Source organism: Oncorhynchus masou, chromosome 16 (genome assembly GCF_036934945.1).
Source record: "Oncorhynchus masou masou isolate Uvic2021 chromosome 16, UVic_Omas_1.1, whole genome shotgun sequence".
NCBI lineage: Eukaryota > Metazoa > Chordata > Actinopteri > Salmoniformes > Salmonidae > Oncorhynchus > Oncorhynchus masou.
This window is the reverse complement of record NC_088227.1, coordinates 27853160-27876170: the sequence shown is the minus strand read 5'-3', so window position 1 is coordinate 27876170 and position 23011 is coordinate 27853160. Positions and strand designations below refer to the sequence as shown.

The window sequence follows — 23011 nt, the reverse complement described above, 5'->3', positions numbered from 1 at the left end:
ACTGTATTTGTAATGACCCACATTATCCTTCTTTTTCTAATTCTGGGAGAATATCTTAATAGGAATTTGGTAAACAAGACATGTTTTTTCAAAGTTTTAGACTTTCATTTAAAATTGAGTTTGTGGTAATTAGTAGATGTATTAGATGTATCCACATCATTTATGGTTAAATCCGGGGATTAAAGGACAAAGGGATTGATTTGCTTTATAAGCATATAAGCAAATGTTGCATTCCTTAATGGTTCAGTTTATCAGCCAACTTTCATGGTAGTGCACGGCAGGGTTGGTCAGGCTGGTGTGAGGGGTCGATGGGTATGATATGAGGTCATGTTTTCATTCCAATTTAGGTGGTGATGGATGAGGGGTAATTGGGTCGGAGGTGCTAGGGATGAATGATGAGAGTGAGGAGGATGTGCAATGCATACAATGCCTTCACATGCTATACTCTACTCTGGTGCCCTCTCCACCAGTCCGCAAGCAGGCAAAGATAGACACTCTGATCCTGTAGCTCATTCATCTCAAAAAGCACACATCAAACCCATACACTACTCCCATTCTCATCCACCAATCAGAGCTGGCCCAGAATCCTGTCATTCTGACATGTTAGCCAACAGATGCTCTGTGTTGACGCTCAGCACTAGCAGTGTTTACCTGCTCCCTCTGCTGCTATCTCCTGGTCCTCCCTCTCCTCTGCCTCGGCCAGAGCTGCCTCCTGAGCCCTGAGGATCTGGGAAAAACAACTACACATCAGGACTATCCCCACAAGACACACATGGAACTGACTTTATTCTAGAACACTCCAGTTGTCTTATTGGAACTACTCAAACACTCTATTTCTAGAATACAACCATATTCCTACGAGACGGAACATAAAGCAATAGAATAGAATAGAATTGAACAGAATAGAATGGAATTGAACAGAATAGAATAGAATTGAACAGAATAGAATAGAATAGAACATAATAGAATAGAATTGAACAGAATAGAATAGAATGGAATTTAACAGAATATAATAGAATTGAACAGAATAGAATAGAACAGAATCGATCTCTCACCTCCATCAGTGTCTCTATGGAAGCAAAATATTTGGACCACCAGTCCAGCATGCTCTCGTCTGTCTCATCGTCCTCCTCCACCTCTCCCTTCTTCTTCTTCTTCTTCTTCTTCTTTTCTTCTTTCTCCTCGTTCTGCGGGTACAAGAGAGATCGTCTGACAAACTACGTGCTAACTGGCAGAGTAGATAAATGTTACAGGTGTGCATTGATGTCTGTCCACATTGTGAAGCTCTTTCAAACGTTGGGGAACAGTTCCATACCAGGACTTACCGCATCAACTTTAACAACTGCATCAGACGTCTACAGGGGGAGGGTCACACAAAACAGCACCAAATTACACACAAAATATATACATCTACACAAAACAGGAATAGATTTTACACACAGGACCAGAGGTAAAGCCATCAACCTCAATTTCAGTCCTTGAGGGCATCTCTACTTCTGTCCTTTTCATTCCAAAAATAGGAAATCAAAAGTGATAAACATCAGAGACACGCATGTAAAAAAGCTTACAGCGTCTAACTTGACCACCGTGTCCATCTTCCTGACTGAGGGGTCGGCATCCATGTTGACTGTGACATCACCTGCGGGGCGAGAGAGGGTGCGGGGTGGGGTGCGGGAGTAAGGGGAGCAGGGGCGAGATTGGGACCCCCCGTTGGTCAGGACCATGTAGCCATTCATCAGTCTAGCTGAAAGGGGTCAGGGGAGTGACCGAGGAGGAACAGGACACAACAAAGAAATGGAACGATAGAGAAAGCGAGAGCGAGAGAGATAGTGAGTGAGTGAGTGAGTGAGTGAGTGAGTGAGTGAGTGAGTGAGTGAGTGAGTGAGTGAGTGAGTGAGTGAGTGAGTGAGTGAGAGAGAGAGAGAGAGAAAGAGAGAGAGAGAGAGAGAGCGAGAGCGAGAGCGAGAGCGAGAGAGAGCGAGATCGAGATCGAGAGAGAGAGAGATGGAGATGGAGATAGCGAGAGCGAGAGAGAGTGAGAGTGAGAGATAAAGAGCGAGAGAGAGAGAGAAAGAGAGAGAGCGAGTGAGAGAAAGAGAATACAGATTGGCCCAGAGAGTGGGAGAGAAGGAGAGCAGGAGTGGGAAAAAGCCAGGAAGCATCAAGGTGAGTAAAGCAATAGAAAATTCATATTCATACGCAGGTCTAGGTCAGTCTGAGAGGAAATCACAAACTGTTGAAAATAATTTTGAAGATTAGATTCTGATACTATACAGTATATCAACAAATGTATATACTCAAATACATAGTTTGGATTCCCCAGATCATTACAAAAAATGTAATCTCTTGTAATAGAAATAAAAAGTAGTAGAGTGTGAGTAGGCCTACCTGCGCTGGCCCAGTTGTTGTGTGTCTTGTCTGGGGGGCTGTAAATGAAGCGTCGCAGGCTGGTGACGGCATGGGAACCCACCAGGGTGTAGCGGCCAAACGCTCTGCAGTCCACCACCCGGACGTTCAGAGGAGGGTGAAGTAGCTCATTCTCTGGCAGGTCCTGATGGGGTCAGGGGGCAAAGGTCAGGGTTACCTTAGAGAGTTAGGAAGTTGCCCTGGCCTATACGCAAGATCTAAGGTCAGTTTTAAACCAGCTTGAATCCATTCAATAAACTCAGGACCCTGTCTTTCAAAGATAATTCGTAAAAATCCAAATAAATTCACAGATCTTCATTTTTAAAGGGTTTAAAACACTGTTTCCCATGCTTGTTCAATGAACCATAAACAATTATGGACATGCACCTGTAGAACGGTCGTTAAGACACTAACAGCTTACAGACCGTAGGCAATTAAGGTCACAGTTATGAACAATTGGACACTAAAGAGGTCTTTCTGCTGACTCTGAATAACACCAAAAGAAAGATGGCCAGGGTCCCTGCTCATCTGCCTTAGTCATGCTGCAAGGAGGCATGAGGACTGCAGATGTGGCCAGGGCAATAAATTGCAATGTCCGTACTGGACATAATGGCCGAAGACAGCGCGACAGGGAGGCAGGATGGACAGCTGATCGTCCTCGCAGTGGCAGACCACGTGTAACAACACCTGCACAGGATCGGTACATCTGAACAACACACTTGCGGGAGAGGTGCAGGATGGCAACAACAACTGCCTGAGTTACACCAGGAACGCACAATCCTTCCATCAGTGCCCAGACTGTCTGCAATAGGTTGAGAGAGGCTGGACTGAGGGCTTGTAGGCCTGTTGTAAGGTCCTCACCAGACATCACCGGCAACAACATTGCCTATGGGCACAAACCCACCGTCACTGGACCAGACAGGACTGGCAAAAAGGGCTCTTCACTGACAAGTCGTGATTTTGTCTCACTAGAGGTGATGGTCGGATTTGCGTTTATCGTCGAAGGAATGAGCGTTACACCGAGGCCTGTACTCTGGAACGGGATCGATTAGGAGGTGGAGGGTCCGTCATGGTCTGGGGCGGTGTGTCACAGCATCATCGGACTGAGCTTGTTGTCATTGCAGGCAATCTCAACACTGTGCGTTACAGGGAAGACATCCTCCTCCCTCATGTGGTACCCTTCCTGCAGGCTCATCCTGACATGACCCTCCAGCATGACAATGCCACCAGCCATACTGCTCGTTCTGTGCGTGATTTCCTGCAAGACAGGAATGTCAGTGTTCTGCCATGACCGGCGAAGAACCCAGATCGCAATCCCATTGAGCATGTCTGGGACCAGTTGGATCGGATGGTGAGGGCTTTTAAAATTTTTTTTACCTTTATTTAACCAGGCAAGTCAGTTAAGAACAAATTCTTATTTTCAATGACGGCATAGGAACAGTGGTGTTAACTGCCTGTTGAGGGGCAGAACGACAGATTTGTACCTTGTCAGCTCAGGGGTTTTGAACTCGCAACCTTCCGGTTACTAGTCCAACACTCTAACCACTAGGCTACCCTGCCATTCTCACTAGAAATGTCTGGGATCTTGCAGGATGCCTTGGTGGAAGAGTGGGGTAACATCTCACAGCAAGAACTGGCAAATCTGGTGCAGTCCATGATGAGGAGATGTACTGCAGTACTTAATGCAGCTGGTGGCCACACCAGATACTGACTGTTACTTTTGATTTTGACCCCCCCCCCTTTTGTTCAGGGACACATTATTCAATTTCTCTTAGTCTGTGGAACTTGTTCAGTTTATGTCTCACAGTTGTTGAATCTGGTTATGTTCATACAAATCTTTGCACATGTTAAGTTTGCTGAAAATAAACACAGTTGACAGTGAGAAGACATTTCATTTTTGCTGCCTTTATGTACAGTATCTGCTGTCTTTCATTGTCTGAAAGACCATCGAGATTTGACCAGGTTCTACTCACCACCTCAAACCACTTGACGAGGGTGCTGAAGTTGGGGTTCTTCTTGTAGTTCTGAATGAGAGCAGACTGGACTCCTCTCCCTGCACACTCTATGTCAACCCTGGGTCTGTCCACCAGGGCCAAATTCACCCTCTTCAGGTCCCTCAGGCCCCAGAACAGAACCTGGACCACAACATATCAGACTGGATCAGACCATTTGATCTCTGCCTTGATCTCCCCTTACCTCCACCACCTGGACCTGTGTCCTCCACCTTCCAGTTTCTATCTTTGGGTTACTTTCTCTCTTTCCTCTAGCTTGTAGTTGTATACCCTCTCTGAGTGCTGTTCCCTAGTCATGGAGTGTTGTCTCACCTCTATGCGGTAGCGGCTGAGGATAGGTCGGATGCCCATGGGTACAGGGAGGATGGGTCCACGTTCTGAGTCTGTCGGACCATCGATGGGAGGAAGCTCTGCCCTCCCCCCTTGTCCAATCTACTCCAGGAAAAGAAGGGAGAGGAGGCAACAACCACTGTATACAACATACCGAGGAGATACAATTAAATGAAATTACAAACATCAGGTTCGGTATTCAGCTAATAAATGGACCTGAGATGTTTTGTTCTCCTAGATTTTAGTTTGGCTTTGTTCTGGACTAGTTTTGCAGAGGTACAGAAGTTAGAGAGAGTAGTTACAGAGCAAGACACTGAATAGAGATGGATGAGTCAGAGAGGGAGAGAAACACCTTTATAGATTAAAACACTCAGCAGAAGAAGGCTTAGACTGACCAGAGAGACCATAGAGTTAGACTGATGACAGAGACCATAGAGTTAGACTGATGACAGAGACCATAGAGTTAGACTGACCAGAGATAGCATAGAGTTAGACTGACCAGAGATAGCATAGAGTTAGACTGACCAGAGATAGCATAGAGTTAGACTGATGACAGAGACCATAGAGTTAGACTGATGACAGAGACTATAGAGTTAGACTGACCAGAGAGACTATAGAGTTAGACTGACCAGAGATAGCATAGAGTTAGACTGACCAGAGATAGCATAGAGTTAGACTGATGACAGAGACCATAGAGTTAGACTGATGACAGAGACCATAGAGTTAGACTGATGACAGAGACCATAGAGTTAGACTGACCAGAGATAGCATAGAGTTAGACTGACCAGAGAGACCATAGAGTTAGACTGATGACAGAGACCATAGAGTTAGACTGACCAGAGAGACCATAGAGTTAGACTGATGACAGAGACCATAGCGTTAGACTGACCAGAGATAGCATAGAGTTAGACTGACCAGAGATAGCATAGAGTTAGACTGACCAGAGAGATCATAGTTAGACTAACCAGAGAGACCATAGAGTTAGACTGACCAGAGAGACCATAGAGTTAGACTGATGACAGAGACCATAGAGTTAGACTGACCAGAGATAGCATAGAGTTAGACTGATGACAGAGACCATAGAGTTAGACTGACCAGAGATAGCATAGAGTTAGACTAACCAGAGAGACCATAGAGTTAGACTGACCAGAGAGACCATAGAGTTAGACTGATGACAGAGACCATAGAGTTAGACTGATGACAGAGACCATAGAGTTAGACTGACCAGAGATAGCATAGAGTTAGACTGACCAGAGATAGCATAGAGTTAGACTGACCAGAGATAGCATAGAGTTAGACTGACCAGAGAGACCATAGAGTTAGACTGATGACAGAGACCATAGAGTTAGACTGACCAGAGATAGCATAGAGTTAGACTGACCAGAGAGATCATAGAGTTAGACTAACCAGAGAGGCCATAGAGTTAGACTGATGACAGAGACCATAGAGTTAGACTGACCAGAGATAGCATAGAGTTAGACTGATGACAGAGAGATCATAGAGTTAGACTAACCAGAGAGGCCATAGAGTTAGACTGACCAGAGAGACCATAGAGTTAGACTGATGACAGAGACCATAGGGTTAGACTGACCAGAGATAGCATAGAGTTAGACTGACCAGAGAGATCATAGAGTTAGACTAACCAGAGAGGCCATAGAGTTAGACTGACCAGAGAGACCATAGAGTGAGACAGACCAGAGAGTGATCAGAGACAGAATAACCAAATGTAACAGTTTTGCTTCCGTCCCTCTCCTAGCCCCTACCTAGGCTCGAACCAGGGATCCTCTGTACACATCAGCAACTGCCTCCCATGAAGCATTGTTACCTATCACTCCACAAAAGCCACGTCCCTTGCAGAGCAAGGGAAACAACTACTTCAAGGTCTCAGAGCGAGTGACATCACCAATTGAAACGCTATTAGTGCGCACCCCGCTAACTACCTAACCATTTCACAGAGATGGACTGACCAGAGATAGCATAGAGTTGGACTGACCAGAGATAGCATAGAGTTGGACTGACCAGAGATAGCATAGATTTAGACTGACCAGAGATAGCATAGAGTTAGACTGACCAGAGAGACTATAGAGTTAGACTGACCAGAGAGACCATAGAGTTAGACTGACCAGAGAGACCATAGAGTTAGACTGACAGGGAGACTATAGAGTTAGACAGACCAGATAGACCATAGAGTTAGACAGACCAGAGAGTGATCACAGAGGGAGGGACAGAAGAGTGAAAAGAGCACCTTAATCTGAGGAACAGCAAAGTCATGGACAGCAATCAGAGCCCTCCTGATCTCCTCATCGTCATAGGGGATCTGCAGGGTGGGGACAGGGTACAGGAGTATGTAAGGTGGAGGGCAGGAGGTAGGGGGAAGTAGGGCAGGGGTTCAGTGAAGGAAGGAGGGGGAAAGAGAAGGAGGGAGAGTCAAGGGACCACAGGGTGATAAAGAAAGGATGGAAAAAGGAGAGGAGAAGCATGGCAGAAGAAGGAGAGGAGAGGCATGGAGGAGGAAGAAGAGGAGAGGCATGGAAAAATAAGAAGAGGAGAGGCATGGAGAAAGAAGAAGAGGAGAGGCATGGAGGAGGAAGAAGGGAGAGGCATGGAGGAAGAAAGAAAGGAGAGGCATGGAGGAGGAAGAAGAGGAGAGGCATGTGGGAGGAATAAGAGGAGGGGCATGGAGGAAGAAGGGGAAGAAAGGCATGGAAGAAGAAGGAGAGGAGGGGCATGGAAGAATAAGAGGAGGAGACGCATAGAAGAAGAAGAAGAAGAAGAACAAGTGAGGCATGGAGGAAGAAGAAGGGGAAAGGCATGGAGGAAGAAGGAGAGGAGAGGTATGGAGGAATAAGACAAGGAGAGGCATGGAGGAATAAGGGTAGGAGAAACATGGAGGAAGAACAGGAGGAGAGGCATGGTAGAAGAATAAGAGGAGGCATGGAGGAAGAAGGAAGAGAGGCATGGAGGAAGAAGAAGAGGAGAGGCATGGAGGAAGGAAAGGTATGGAGGAATAAGATGAGGAGAGGCATGGAGGAATAAGGGGAGGAGAAGCATGGAGAAAGAAGAGGAGGAGAGGCATGGAGGAAGAAGAAGAGGAGAGGCATGTAGGGATAAGGGAGTAGAGGCATGGAAGAAGAGGAGAAGAGGCATGGAAGAAGAAGAGTAGAGGCATGGAGGAAGAAGAAGATGAGGGGCATGGAGGAATAAAGGGAGGAGAAGCATGGAGGAAGAAGAGGAATAGAGGCATGAGGAAGAAGAAGAGGACAGGAATGGAGGAAGAAGGAAGAGAGGCATGGAGGAAGAAGAAGAGGAGAGGCATGGAGGAAGGAGAGGAAAGAGCATGGAGGAATAAGATGAGGAGAGGCATGGGTGAATAAGGGGAGGAGAGGCATGGAGAAAAAAGAGGAGGAGAGGCATAGAATAAGAAGAAGAAGAGAGGCATGGAGGGATAAGGGAGTAGAGGCATGGAAGAAGAAGAGGAGAAGGCATGGAAGAATAAGGAGAGAAGAGGCATGGAGGAAGAAGAGGAGGAGAGGCATGGAGGAAGAAGAAGAGGAGAGGCATGGAGGAAGAAGAGGAGGAGAGGCATGGAGGAAGAAGAGGATGAGAGGCATGGAGGAAGAAGAAGAGCAGAGGTATGGAGGAAGAAGAGGAGGAGAGGCATGGAGGAAGAAGAGGAGGAGAGGCATGGAGGAAGAAGAAGAGGAGAGGCATGGAGGAAGATGTGAGGAGAGGCATGGAAGGAGAAGAAGAGGAGAGGCATGGAGGAAGAAGAGGAGAAGGCATGGAAGAAGAAGGAGAGAAGAGGCATGGAGGAAGAAGAGGAGGAGAGGCATGGAGGAAGAAGAAGAGGAGAGGCATGGAGGAAGAAGAAGAGGAGAGGCATGGAGGAAGAAGAAGAGGAGAGGCATGGAGGAAGAAGGGGAGGAGAGGCATGGGGGAAGAAGAAGAGGAGAGGCATGGAGGAAGAAGGGGAGGAGAGGCATGGAGGAAGAAGGAGAGGAGAGGCATTGTGGAAGAAGAAGAGGAGAGGCATGGAGGAGAGGCATGGAGGAAGAAGGGGAGGAAAGGCCTGGAAAAAGATGGAGTGGAAAGGCATGGAGGAAGAAGGAGAGGAGAGGCATGGAGGAAGAAGGAGAGGAGAGGCATGGAGGATGAAGGAGAGACTTGGAGGGAGAAGAGGAGGAGTCATGGAGGAAGAAGGAGAGGAGAGGCATGGGGGAAGAAGAAGAGGAGAGGCATGGAGGATGAAGAAAATTGTGGACGGACAATTAAGATGAAATGGAAATTAATAACAGACAGATGAAGAGAAGAAAAGGCAGAGAGAGAGGGAAAGAGAGACCCTTCTTTTCTAGATTTGCTGAGGAATCAGCTCGTCACCGTGCTCCGTGCACAGCTGCAGTTGCATATTCCATGTAAATCTGTTGTCATTCTCCATGTGATTCATTTGTCTAATAACTTCTTGTGTGTCGGTGTGTATTTTTAAACTCCTTCCATGCATGTCAATGGCATGCTCTTAGTGTGTTCCTGGCATGTTATTTAGTTCCTAGTGTATGTGTGTGTGTGTGTGTGTGTGTGTGTGTGTGTGTGTGTGTGTGTGTGTGTGTGTGTGTGTGTGTGTGTGTGTGTGTGTGTGTGTGTGTGTGTGTGTATATCCTGGTGTGCGTGTTCCTGGTGTGTATATGTGCATATGTGTATGTTTCTGATGTGTGTGTGTGTACTTGCAGTGTGCACATGTGTCTATGTGTGCGAGTGTGTGTGATCAGCTGACCTGCAGCAGCTCAAAGGCAGCCAGTAGGTCACCGGCGGTAGAGTTACCACGGTAGATCTGGTAGTACTCTAGCTGTGGGGGGAACCTCGGGAGGCCGTAGTGCTCGTCACACATCTTAGTGATGGGCTTAGCAAATGTCCGACCAATGAACTCTGCCTTGCCCTGGATGCCACAGAGACAACCGTAGAAAGGAAACCAACATTAGAAACCAGTTTATGAGGTGTACTTCTTGTTATGGCCACTGGGGGCCAGTGTAAGCACAGACATAATACTGAAAATGGTGTATAAAGTGGGGACTATTCAGAGAACATGCTAGCTACCATAAGGCTAACAGAATTTGAAAGGTCCTACCAGGGGTCATATCTCTATTGGTTCCATCAGTTTATGAGAAGCATGCATGACTGGTAGAGTTAACACTTCAACCAAACAACTTCAACCAATCAACTACTGTTTCAGTTATCAAACACTACTGGAGGAATGCAAGAGGACCATGCTTATGGCTACGTCATGGACAGATGGAAAACCTAGTTTGGGAATGCCCTGTAAAATAGCCTGTCCTGCCTCTTGCATGACTTGGCTAACTAGCTACATTGCTACGCAAACAGAAGCCCAAAGCAGGAGAGGCCCTACTTCGCGCTTTCACACTCTACTTCGCCCCAACAGCATCATCCACAATATGAGCAGGAACAGGAGGAACATGGTAAATTAAGACAGTAACAGATACACAGTATGGACATATGGACAAACACAAAGTGTTTGGATCACAGACAGGGACGGACTGGGACCAGAAATCAGCCCTGGCATTTCTATCACACCGGCCCATTTTCCCTTGAGGCCCCCACACCGGCCCATTTTCCCTTGAGGCCCCCACACCGGCCCATGTTTCCTTGAGGCCCCCACACCGGCCCATTTTCCCTTGAGGCCCCCACACCGGCCCATGTTTCCTTGAGGCCCCCACACCGGCCCATTTTCCCTTGAGGACCCCACACCGGCCCATGTTTCCTTGAGGCCCCCACACCGGCCCATTTTCCCTTGAGGACCCCACACCGGCCCATGTTTCCTTGAGGACCCCACACCGGCTCATGTTTCATTGATGCCCCCATTATCAGCTAAATATTAATCATTTGGTGAAAAGAAACCTGAGATAGACATGGACCAGCCCAACTGGCATTTGCCAAAAATGGCCAGTCCAGTCTCACAGTACTTTGTATCCTCGTATCCTTTGAATCCCACAAAACAATAGTTTCACTAAGGATCTCACTCTCACTCTCTCTTTCTCTCACTCTCTCTCACTCTCACTCTCTCTCTCTCACTCTCTCTCTCTCACTCTCTCTCTCACTCTGACTCTCACTCTGACTCTCACTCTCTCTCACGCTCTCACTCTGACTCTCTGACTCTCTGACTCTCTCTCTCACTCTCTCACTCTCACTCTCTCACTCTCACTCTCTCACTCTCACTCTCTCACTCTCACTTTCACTCTCACTCTCACTCTCCGTCAGGTCGTACCACAGTGTCCTGGTCGTAGACCTCTACCACAATGATAGGCGGGTCGTCTCGTAGCTCGCCGGCCTCTCCGAACAGCTCAACATCCTCAAACACCAGCAGCTGATCCCACGTAGGGCACAGAGTCTCACTCAGGACCTAAAACACACGGACACACATTAACAGACACACACGCACGTATGCAGGCACACACACACACACACACACACACATTAACAAACACACACACACACGCGAGGCTTACTAGGCCCATGTAGAGCAGAGACTGACTCAGAACACACATACGCATATGCACAAAAACACACACACTGACACACACACAAACACATAATCATACACACACACCCACATGCACACACACACACCCTCTATCTTACCTCAGTGACCTGGCTATGTGTGGAGAAGAATACCCTGGCAAAGGGGTCTGACAAGCCACTGCTGTCTGCAGCAAACAGACTCCTGGCCTGGTACATGTGAGCCCTCAGCTGGAATACCTGCTTCACTGCAGAGCAGAGAGAGAACACAGAGATGAGACAACACTCAGGTACACAGCAGCGCAGAGAGAGAACACAGAGATGAGACAACACTCAGATACACAGGAGAGCAGAGAGAGGACATAGAGATTAGACAACACTCAGATACACAGGAGAGCAGAGAGAGGACATAGAGATTAGACAACACTCAGATACACAGGAGAGCAGAGAGAGGACATAGAGATTAGACAACACTCAGATACACAGGAGAGCAGAGAGAGGACATAGAGATTAGACAACACTCAGATACACAGGAGAGCAGAGGGAGGACATAGAGATTAGACAACACTCAGATACACAGCAGAGCAGAGAGAGGACACAGAGATGCACAGGTGTGAGCCATCACACTTGAGTACGTGCTTCAAGAAATGGGACTCGGTAATGGAGTGTGTAAATACAAAACGTAGCTATCTTATAAAGCAGCTGCTCACTCACCATAGCAACAGTATATAGAGGTTACAGACTGTAGACAGACTTACTGTTGTAAACCAGACTGATAGGGGGTACAGACTGTAGACAGACTTACTGTTGTAAACCAGACTTACTGTTGTAAACCAAACTGACGGGGGGTACAAACTGTAGACAGACTTACTGTTGTAAACCAGACTGACGGGGGGTACAGACTGTAGACAGACTTACTGTTGTAAACCAGACTGACGGGGGGTACAGACTGTAGACAGACTTACTGTTGTAAACCAAACTGACGGGGGGTACAGACTGTAGACAGACTTACTGTTGTAAACCAGACTGACGGGGGGTACAGACTGTAGACAGACTTACTGTTGTAAACCAGACTGACGGGGGGTACAGACTGTAGACAGGGGCTTGTCCTGGGAGCCTTGTTCTCTTCAAAGCCGTTGGGCAGGCCAGACAGGAAGTCCTTCCTCTGTTTGTTGAGACCCAGCCACAGGTATAACTCCATCTTAGCCTGCACTGTCCAACCCGCTGGACCAAACCCCTTCTTACCAGGCAGCTGGTGGACACAAACGTTACAGTAACGTTATAGATGTATATAACTTTATTCAGCCTTAGAAAGATTTGAATCTTAGCTTGGGATCTAAAGACACAAGGCCACAGACCTACAACAGCAACACTAAGGTAAATGGGCATTCAATAGTTTGTTAGGGTTATAAAACAAAACAATGAGGGTAGGAAGAAGTGGAGGATAGAGAGAGTCGAGAAGGTTCAAGTCACGTACCTTGAGGAAGACAGCTTTGACCTTGCCACAGTCCTTGCCTGTCTCCTCGTCTACGATGGAGTAGAGGATGTCTTTGGAGGGGATGCGGGCGTAGGCGATACGCTTGTTGTTACTCATCATCCATACAAACACGTCTGGGATACTGTGCTGGGGCTGGAGGGCACAGAGGATATAGCTTAAACTTTTTATTGACACCCACATAGCAGTCAATACAGGCTGAAATTCACGTGCATAACATAAAGGATATTGATAAACACAAGAATGCACACCCTTGTAACGGTGAATTACATTTTATGAGTGTACAGTTTATTGTTGCACAGTGGTACTCTTTACTGTACGTAGTGATTGGTTATGATTATGCTAGCGTTTTATAATGAAGAACTAAGATCCACTGTGGGGAGGTTGCCTGTGCTCTCTCTGTAAGGCCTGAATTGCTCTGTCAATGCAACTAGAATGTGTTATAAACAAAGTTGAGTGTAACAGAATCTGTACCTCGTCGGCAAGGAAACGGAGCCTGTGCAGGAAGTTTTGAACCATCTTCAATTTGTCTCTAACCGTGTTCCTCTTCACCTGGGAGCGAATCAGCTTGGCCTGCTGCCCCATGCTCTCCTACAGAGAAAGATATGACATCATAAACATTCCCACGCTCTGCTACACGAGGATAGATTCATAACCATAACAACTCTCTCCATCACTCTCTCAGAGCAGCCCTGTACCATTTCTCTCATGCAGGACTTGAGTCTCTCTTTGTCCAGTTTAGTTCTGCCTGCCTGGTTCTGGTCTTTGTTGGCCAAAGTGACGAAACGACTGAAAGTAAAGACACAGGGACACTTACAGACTGTGTCTCTGGCTATGGCAGTCCAGTCACTGTATCAACAGAAGTGATTATGGCTGTGGTATCAGTAATGTTAGCTCACTTGCAGCCAGTGCTAAGTTCCTCCAGCACCCCTCGGAGTCTACGCTCTGGATAGGCCTTCTCTGTCTTAATGACCTCCTGCACGTCATTCAGACCCTCCTCCTGTAGGACACAACCCACAAACACAAACAAGTGTATCAGATCCAGAAATGCTTTGCGTTTATTGGGGTTAATCTAATTATTATCATGGGTTAGGGAGGGGGTTTGGCCGGTAGGGATGTCCTTGTCTCATCGCGCACCAGCGACTCCTGTGGCTGGGTGCAGTGCGCTCTAACCAAGGTTGCCAGATGCACGGTGTTTCCTCCGACACATTGGTGCGGCTGGCTTCCGGGTTGGATGTGCTCTGTGTTAAGAAGCAGTGCGGCTTGGTTGGGTTGTGTATCGGAGGACACATGACTTTCAAGCTTCGTCTCTCCCGAAATTGGGGGAAAAAGATTTTATTACATTTTTTTAAATACTATCCTGCTGGTGCACATTCAACATGAATAGTTACTGACCAGTTTGTCAGCGATCTTGTCCATGATGTTTGAGTTGTAGAGTCGTCTCCTCTGGTCCTGCCACCAGCTCTTGATGTAGATACATGGCTTCTTCTCAAAGTAGGGCAGGTGGAAGTAGTTCCTGAGGTTGGCACAAAAAAAGGTATATAATCGATATGATGAGTGTTGACATTATCAGAGTCCCTCAGAGAATAAGACCAATGGTTGCAGATTTCTTTCATATTTCAATGTTTTCAATACGCTTTGCACCATGCTATTCTTTTATCGCCATTATTTTATGTTAGAGCACTTTGTGACACATATCTGTATAGGCTACATTGTAGCTAGACCCAGTGGTTCCCAGACTTGTTTTGTTGTTACACGCCATAAGCAAAACAATATTTCTAGCCAGAACCCCAGCTTTATACGTGACCCAGGAGGAACTGACAAACTTGACCCACCACCCCTGATCCTGACCCTTGAACCCCTGTCCTCTGACCTGTCTGTGATGACAGGTTTCATGGGAGGGGTGGAGGACACAGACACCAGGTCCCCATCATCATCCGCCTCGTCCTCACTGGAGTTCTGCTGAATCAGCTCTGACTCTTCCTCATCACTCTCTCCTCCTCCCTCTTTCTTCTTCTTCTTCTTAGCTGCGGTGGGCTTGCTCACTCCGTCTATCTGGTTGCCGTAGTTACCTGGGGGAAGGAAATGTGAAAAGTAGCAACAATAGTAGAATTGTATCGTTGTGTTTTTGTTTGCAATACTTACATGTCAAACACACAAATCATTGAGTACCTTTTGGGTCCAATACTAATAATAATTGAGTCTGTTAAGTTATTACTGTATACCCCCCAAGTATATTACTTACCTATTGTGACCTCGAAACTGATTGGCTTATCGCCGATCTTCCTGTCAATCATGGTGGCCTCCAGGAAGGAACCAAATAGGAAGAATTCCTCTATTTTCCCTGTGGCACTCTGAACGACAGAATAAAGAAGACAAGATTAACAACAGAATACAGATAAGCGGTAGGAACAAACCCGCTTTAATTACAATTTCTCAAACACACAGAATGCAGAATAAACAAATACAGTCCCATTCACCAACATACAGGTTTTTCTTTTTAATCATAAACAATTATCCTAAACAAAAAATATAAACGCAACAAAAGCCAAAATAACAGATCCCAGAAATGTTCCATATGCACAAAAAGCTTATTAGTTTATATTCCTGCTAGTGAGCATTTCTCCTTTGCCAAGTAAATCTATCCACCTGACAGGTGGGGCAAATCAAGAAGCTGATTGAACAGATTTATCATTGCACAGGTGCTGGGGGGGGGGGGGGGGCAATAAAAGGCAACAAAACACAACACAATGCAACAGATGTCTCAAGTTTTGAGGGAGCGTGCAATTGGCATGCTGACTATAGGAATGTCCACCAGAGCTTTTGCCAGATAATTAAATGTTCATTTCTACCAATCTTTTTTTTGGAGAATTTGGCAGTATGTCCAACCGGTCTCACAACTGCAGGCCACGTGTAACGACGCCAGCCCAGGACCTCCACATCCGGCTTCTTCACCTGTAGGATCGTCTGAGACCAGCCACTCGGACAGCTAATGAAACTGTGGGTTTGCACAACCAAATAATTTCTACACAAACTCTCAGAAACCAGCTTAGGGAAGCTCATTTGAGTGCTCGTTGTCCTCACCAGGGTCTTAACATAACTGCAGTTCGGCGTCGTAACCGACTTCAGTGGGCAAATGTTCAAATTCGAAGGCCACTGGCACGCTGGAGAAATGGCTCTTCACGGTTGAATCCCAGATGGCAGACAGCATGTATTGCGTTATGTGGGCGAGCGGTTTGCTGAAATCTACTTTGTGAACAGAGTGCCCCGTGGGGGTGGTGTGGTTATGGTATGGGCAGGCATAAGCTATGGACAACAAAAACAATGACATTTTATCAACGGCAATTTGAATGCCATGACGAGATCCTGCAATTCATCCACCGCCATCACCTCATGTTTCAGCATTATACTGTCACAAGGATCTGTACACAACTTGTGGAAGCTGAAAATGTCCCAGTTCTTCCATGGCCTGCATACTCACCAAACATGTCACCCATCGAGCATGTTTGGGATGCTCTGGATCGACGTGTACGACAGTATGTTCCAGCTCCCACCAATATCCAGCAACCTTTTACTACCATAGGAGAGGAGCAGGGACAACATCACACAGGCCATAATCACCAGCCTGATCAACTCAATACGAAAGAGATGTGTCATGCTGCATGAGGTAAATTGTAGTCACACCAGATACTGACTGGTTTTCTGATCCACGCCTGTAAGGTATTTGTGACCAACAGATGCATATCTGTATTCCCAGTCATGTAAAATCCATAGATTAGGGCCTAATTTATTTCCTTCAATTGACTGATTTCCTTATATGAACTGTAACTCAGTAAAATCTTTGTAATTGTTGCATTTATATTTTGGTTCAGTGTATCTTTTCAAGTCAGTGTTGATTAAGATGATAACATTTTGAGCAGGTTAGGGTTGGCCTTTTTAAAGTCTCTCCGTCTCTCCGTCTCGCTATACCTGCCCCTGCCACATAGTCAAACTGATACCAATAACTTACTGCACACAGGGGAGATATTAGGGAGGCATTAGCTAAACAAAGAGACAGCAAGGGGATAGTTGGCTACTTAGCCAGGGGTAACAAAGCCAATATTATTGATTTTCCTAACAGCCAGTTAATATCTTTAAGGTCTTTTATAATGTCAATATAACATAATATAACTGTGAGGATTGACGCTGGAGGCGAGAAGCAGGTACAGGGAGAACATTTAATAAACAATGGATATGAAACAGAACAGGAACAGCGTCATTACAGGGAATAAATAAGACATCAATGCTGACACAGGGAACAAACTGAGGGGCAGACAGATATAGAGGGGGTAATCAACAAAGTAATGGAGTCCAGGTGAGTCCAATATTGTGAAGCTGCGCGTAATGATGGTGACACGTGCAGGAGCAGGCGTGACAACAACGACAATTTAACATCAGAATGGAAATATCTAACCTATGACTATTTATGGGGATGTCAGGAGGTCATAGGCAGGGTCAAAGGGCAAAGCTGAACACGTGTAGGGGGTAGGCAAGTTGTTGTCTTTGTTTGCTGAAATACATACTTTTTAATAAAACGTTAAACAAATACAACCACCGACTGTTTCCTTGTATCGACTGACAGCGACTCGATGTAGTCGGAGGTACACTCCACCCACAGTGGAGTTGAGAAACCCAGCTAGCGTAGGAGTTATGTTGGATTAGGGGACAATCAATAGTTTGGCAGTTTGCTTTCTTCCAATGTCCTATTGCCTCAAAGGGGGTGGGAAGGACCATGAAATTGCTTCTTCCAATTACTGATAAAGAACTGTTAAGGCTCCATGGATTAATGAGGAATTGAAAAACTATGGTTGAAAGAGATGGGGGAAAAAGTCTGGCTGCACATCTGACTGGCTGGCTTACTGCAAATTGAGAATTTATGTGAGTAAACTCAACAAAAAAAGAAGAAGAAACTATTATGAAGACAAGATCAATGACATAAAGAATGATGGAAGAAAACCTTGAATGAAATTATGGGCAGAAAGACTAAGACTTTCATCAAATCACATGGATTATTCATCATAAAACCATTTGATGTTGCCAATTAATGCAATGATTACTTCATTGGCAAAGTTGGCAAATTTAGGAAGGAAATGCCAACAACGAACAGTGAGCCATCGTATTCATGCATAAAATAATGTATAACGAAAGAAAAGCATTGTAATAAGTTTTGATTTTGCAAACTTAGTGTGAGAGAAATTATTGTTGTCAATCAATAATGACAAACCTCCTGCCATAGACAACTTTGAAGGAAAGCTACTGAGGATGGCAGCTGACTATATGGCCACTCCTATCTGTCATATCTTTAATCTGAGCCAAGAATAAGGTGTTTGTCCTCGGGCCTGGAGGGAAGACAAAGTCATTCCGCTACTGTCATGAATCCCGCCGAAGATGGTGCCTCTTCCTGTTCGGGCGGCGCTCGGCGGTCTTCGTCGCCGGCCTACTAGCTGCCACCGATCTCCTTTTCTGTTTCAGTTTGTTTAGTCTGATTAGTTTCACCTGTTTCTTGTTTGGGTTTTGTTTTGGGCTGTTTAAACCCGGGAGGCCTGCCAGCTTTTGTATGGGCCTGTTTTTCTGTTCATGGTGTGTGGATTAATGTGGATTCCGTTTTTCCGGACAGTTTCGTCCTGTTTGTTGGACTGGGTAATTATGCGCCCTTGTGTTTGACCGTTACTCTGGTCTTGGAATAAAGATCCACGTTTTGAACTACCCTGCTCTCTGCGCCTGACTCCGCCACCCACTACTCCTAGAAGCCATTACAGCCACCCAAGTGTCCTTTACTGGTTCTTTACTGGTTCTAACAACAACATTGTTTTGACCATATACAATGCTATTTCTCTGTAAACAAATTGACAAAATAGTATTAGCATGCTTTAGAGAAGGGCACTCAACATGCACTGCACTGACACAAATGACTGATGATTGGTTGAAAGAAATTGATAATACAAAGATTGTGGGAGCTATACTGTTAGATTTCAATGCAGCCTTTGATACGCTTTTCAACCTCTGCTATATCGTGGATTTAGGGCTACAGTTGAAGTCAGAAGTTTTCATGCAATTAGGTTGGAGTCATTAAAACTCGTTTTCAACCACTCCACAAATGTATTGTTAACAAACTATAGCTTTGGCAAGTTGGTTAGGACATCTACATTGTGCATGAGACTAGTCATTTTTCCAACAATTATTTCACTTATAATTCACTGTATCACAATTACAGACTAATTGACATAATTTGAGCCAATTGTAGGTGTACCTGTGGGTGTATTTCAAGGCCTACCTTCAAACTCAGTGCCTCTTTGCTTGACATAATGGGAAAATCAAAAGAAATCAGCCAAGACCTCAGAAATTGTTTTGTAGAACTCCACAAGTCTGGTTCATCCTTGGGAGCAATTTCCAAACACCTGAAGGTACCACGTTCATCTGTACAAACAATAGTACACAATAGTACACCTAGGATAGGATAAGTAATCCTTCTCACCCCCCCCTTAAATGATTTAGATGCACTATTGTAAAGTGGCTGTTCCACTGGATGTCAGAAGGTGAATTCACCAATTTGTAAGTCGCTCTGGATAAGAGCGTCTGCTAAATGACTTAAATGTAAATGTAAATGTAAAAGTATAAACACCATGGGACCACGCAGCCGTCATACCGCTCAGGAAGGAGACGCGTTCTGTCTCCTAGAGATGAACATACTTTGGTGCGAAAAGTGCAAGTCAACCCCGAACAACAGCAAAGGACCTTATGAAGATGCTGGAGGAAACAGGTACAAAAGTGTCTATATCCACAGTAAAACGAGTCCTATATTAACAAAACCTGAAAGGCCGCTCAGCAAGGAAGAAGCCACTGCTCCAAAACCTCCATAATAAAACCAGACTACGGTTTGCAACTGCACATGGGGAAAAAGATCGTACTTTTCGGAGAAATGTCCTCTGGTCTGATGAAACAAAATAGAATTGTTTGGCCATAATGACCATTGTTATGTTTGGAGGAAAAAGGGGGAGGCTTGCAAGCTGAAGAACATCATCCCAACCGTGAAGCACAGGGGTGGTGGCATCATGTCGTGGGGGTGCTTTGCTGCAAGAGGGACTGGTGCACTTCACAAAATAGATGGCATCATGAGGCAGGAACATTATGTGGATAGATTGAAGCAACATCTCAAGACATCAGTCAGGAAGTTAAAGCTTGGTCGCAAACGGGTCTTCCAAATGGACAATGACCCCAAGCATACCTCCAAAGTTGTGGCAAAATGGCTTAAGGACAACAAAGTCAAGGTATTGTAGTGACCATCCTTGACCTCAAGCCTTGACCTCAATCCTATAGAACATTTGTGGGCAGAATGGAAAAAGTTGGTGTGAGCAAGGAAGCCTACAAACCTGACTCAGGCCGCAATTCACCCAACTTATTGTGGGAAGCTTGTGGAAGGCTACCCGAAATGTTTGACCCAAGTTAAACAATTTAAAGGCAATGCTACCAAATACTAATTGAGTGCATGTAAACTTCTGTCCCACTGGGAATGTGATTAAATAAATACAAGCTGAAATAAATCATTCTCTCTACTATTTTTCTGACATTTCACATTCTTAAAATAAAGTGGGGATCCTAACTGACCTAAGACAGGGAATTTTTACTGGGATTAAATGTCAGGAATTGTGAAAAACTGAGGTGTATGTAAACTTCCGACTTCAACTGTATCTATCTAATAGAACTCAGAGGGTTTTATTTAATGGAAGCTTCTCTAATGTCAAACATGTAGGGTGTGTTGTACCACAGGGCAGCTCTCTAGGCCAGTAACTCTTTTCTTTTTTAACCAATGACCTGACACTGACATTTAACAAAGCCTGTGTTTCCATGTATGCTGAGGATTCAACCATGGGGTTAGTGATTCATTTGATCTATATTTCTGCTTTTTGTGACTCCTATCTTTGGCTGGAAAAATGGCTGTGTTTTTTCAACTTGGTTTATGATGTTTATCTTTCATTTGCTGTATTGAACTTGTTAATGTGTGAAAGTTACATATTTCAAAAACAATATTTTAGAATTTCGCTCGCTGCCTTTTCAGCGGAATGTTGTCGAGGTGTTCCGCTAGCCAAACCCTAACCCAGATGACGCTGGGCCAATTGTGAGCCACCCTATGGGACTCCCAATCACAACCAGGCTGTAGTGACACTTCTAGTACCTCTAGCACAAGATGGCGCCCGAAGAACATGGCTGACGTTTTACATTCTCCCAACCAATTGTGCCATTTGTTAGTTTTTTTGCATTTTGTGTAACTTATTTTTTAACTTATTTTGTACATAATGTTGATGCTACCATCTCTTATGACCGGAAATAACTTCTAGACATCAGAGCAGTGATTACTCACCGCAGACTGGAAGAAACTTTTTCCTTTAACGATATACTGCTTTCACTGGAACAGGCCCAGATCCCCGTAATTTGCTTGAAGAAAAGACTGCAGATCGAGCTGCCTTCTGAGAATTCGCAGGCAAGCAAGTAAACTCCCACTGCCATCCATTCTTCTTGCTAACGCGCAATCATTGGAAAATAAAATTGATGACCTACGATTAAGATTATCCTACCAACGGGACATTAAAAATTGTAATATCTTATGTTTCACTGAGACGTGGCTGAACGACAATACCAATAATATAGAGCTGGCGGGATTTTCCATGCACCGATTGAACCGAGAAGCTACGTCTGGTAAGACGAGGGCTAGGGGTGTGTGTCTATCTATCAATAAATGCCTTTTATGCTCGCTTCGAGGCAAGCAACACTGAAGCATGCACAAGAACACCAGCTGTTCTGGATGACTGTGTGATAATGCTCTCGGTAGCCGATGTGAATGAAACTTTTAAACAGGTCAACATTCACAAAGCCGCTGGGCCAGATGGATTACCAGGACGTGTACTCAAAGCATGCGCGGACCAACAGTCAAGTGTCTTCACTGACATTTTCAACTTCTCCCTGACCGAGTCTGTAATACCTACATGTTTCAAGCAAACCACCATAGTCCCTGTTGCCCATTAAGCGAAGGTAACCTGCCTAAATGATTACCGCCATGTAGCACTCACGTCGGTAGCCATGAAGTGCTTTGAAAGGCTGGTCATGGCTCACATCAACAGCATCCTCCCGTAACCCACGCTTATTATTGAGCAGCTGGACCTGCCTGTGATCTGAGAGGTAGGGGGCACGGGTGGATATAAGATCTCGGACAGAGGTAGGCTTGGACAATCTATCAATAAGTGATGAAATTATAAAGAAAAAAGAAAAATTAATCAGAGAGTTTGGATCAACCCTGCTCCTTAGCAGATTTTTTTTGTGAGAATCAAGGACAGTGGATATTGCATACCATATTAAAATTGGCAGTATATATGGGCAAGAGCACAACTTAAGTTTACAAATATTCTAACTTTGTTTCACGCCGCATTTAAACAATCGCTAAAGTGTGTAGATTTAGGGGTTCCGTGTTGATACAATATGTAAGGTAGTGTATTTGAACTGGCGTAAAAAGACGAAGTAACTTGTATGCTAAACATCACCACATTAGTAAACTATGTGGTAAGGCATTAAATGGTAAAGTACAACCGGCGAAACAAGAGATAACATATTTGAGCGTTTCGAGAACAATGTGACTCAGGAAAACCCTAGGAGTTTTAATCTCATGAGACACTTCAATTAGTTTTATTTTACAATAGATTTATTGAATTGATGAAAGGGAGGGAGGGAGAGATAACAGAATAATTAAAGTGATATCCCTGTGTGAACAGAAGTTGTGTTTGTTTTGACTATATTTTTTTTGAAATGAGTTCACCTGGTAACATAACGTTGGAAAGACAGAGGTAGAGTACAGTAGATATTCTAGAGGAAGAGGAAGAGATGTAGACTAGTGAAGGTAACAAAGGAAAGTTAGTCAATTTGAAGGTAAGGATTTTGAATTGGAATTGTTTGGATTGATTAAGAATTGGCTTTCGTATTTTCTACATTTACAGTTCATCTTAAAAAACATATGTTTAATGAGTGTGAAGCAGTGGTTAGTGTTAAAATATAGTTATTGATAAGGAGGATTGATGTAAACCTAATGAGTGTTGACAGTATGTGAATGGTAATGTATGTAATATGTTTTTTTGATAGAATTCTAATGATTCAATAATTTAGTAATTTGAAATGATGAGGTTTCAATAGCAGGTTAAATGATGAATAGAGGGATTGG

The 23011-nt window shown here is 44.9% G+C and overlaps 1 protein-coding gene across 4 annotated transcripts in view; it reads right to left on the bottom strand.

Annotated features, from left to right (window-relative positions):
* The window catches only part of LOC135557782 (otoferlin-like), a 124796-nt gene that overhangs the window by 15988 nt on the left and 85797 nt on the right, over positions 1–23011 (bottom strand). For 2 of the 4 annotated variants that reach the window (XM_064991381.1, XM_064991382.1), the window contains exons 16-34: positions 15014–15122; positions 14642–14840; positions 14164–14284; positions 13668–13768; positions 13467–13557; positions 13243–13359; positions 12751–12903; positions 12333–12525; positions 11397–11521; positions 11023–11157; positions 9517–9678; positions 6994–7065; positions 4731–4850; positions 4380–4541; positions 2389–2551; positions 1569–1744; positions 1326–1355; positions 1056–1187; positions 652–727 (exon numbers count right to left, since the gene is read on the bottom strand). In XM_064991381.1, the coding sequence (XP_064847453.1) occupies positions 652–727; positions 1056–1187; positions 1326–1355; positions 1569–1744; positions 2389–2551; positions 4380–4541; positions 4731–4850; positions 6994–7065; positions 9517–9678; positions 11023–11157; positions 11397–11521; positions 12333–12525; positions 12751–12903; positions 13243–13359; positions 13467–13557; positions 13668–13768; positions 14164–14284; positions 14642–14840; positions 15014–15122 (2437 nt within the window). The remainder of the gene's footprint in view (positions 1–651; positions 728–1055; positions 1188–1325; positions 1356–1568; positions 1745–2388; positions 2552–4379; positions 4542–4730; positions 4851–6993; positions 7066–9516; positions 9679–11022; positions 11158–11396; positions 11522–12332; positions 12526–12750; positions 12904–13242; positions 13360–13466; positions 13558–13667; positions 13769–14163; positions 14285–14641; positions 14841–15013; positions 15123–23011) is intronic. The other 2 variants (XM_064991383.1, XM_064991384.1) reach the window with 2 other exon arrangements.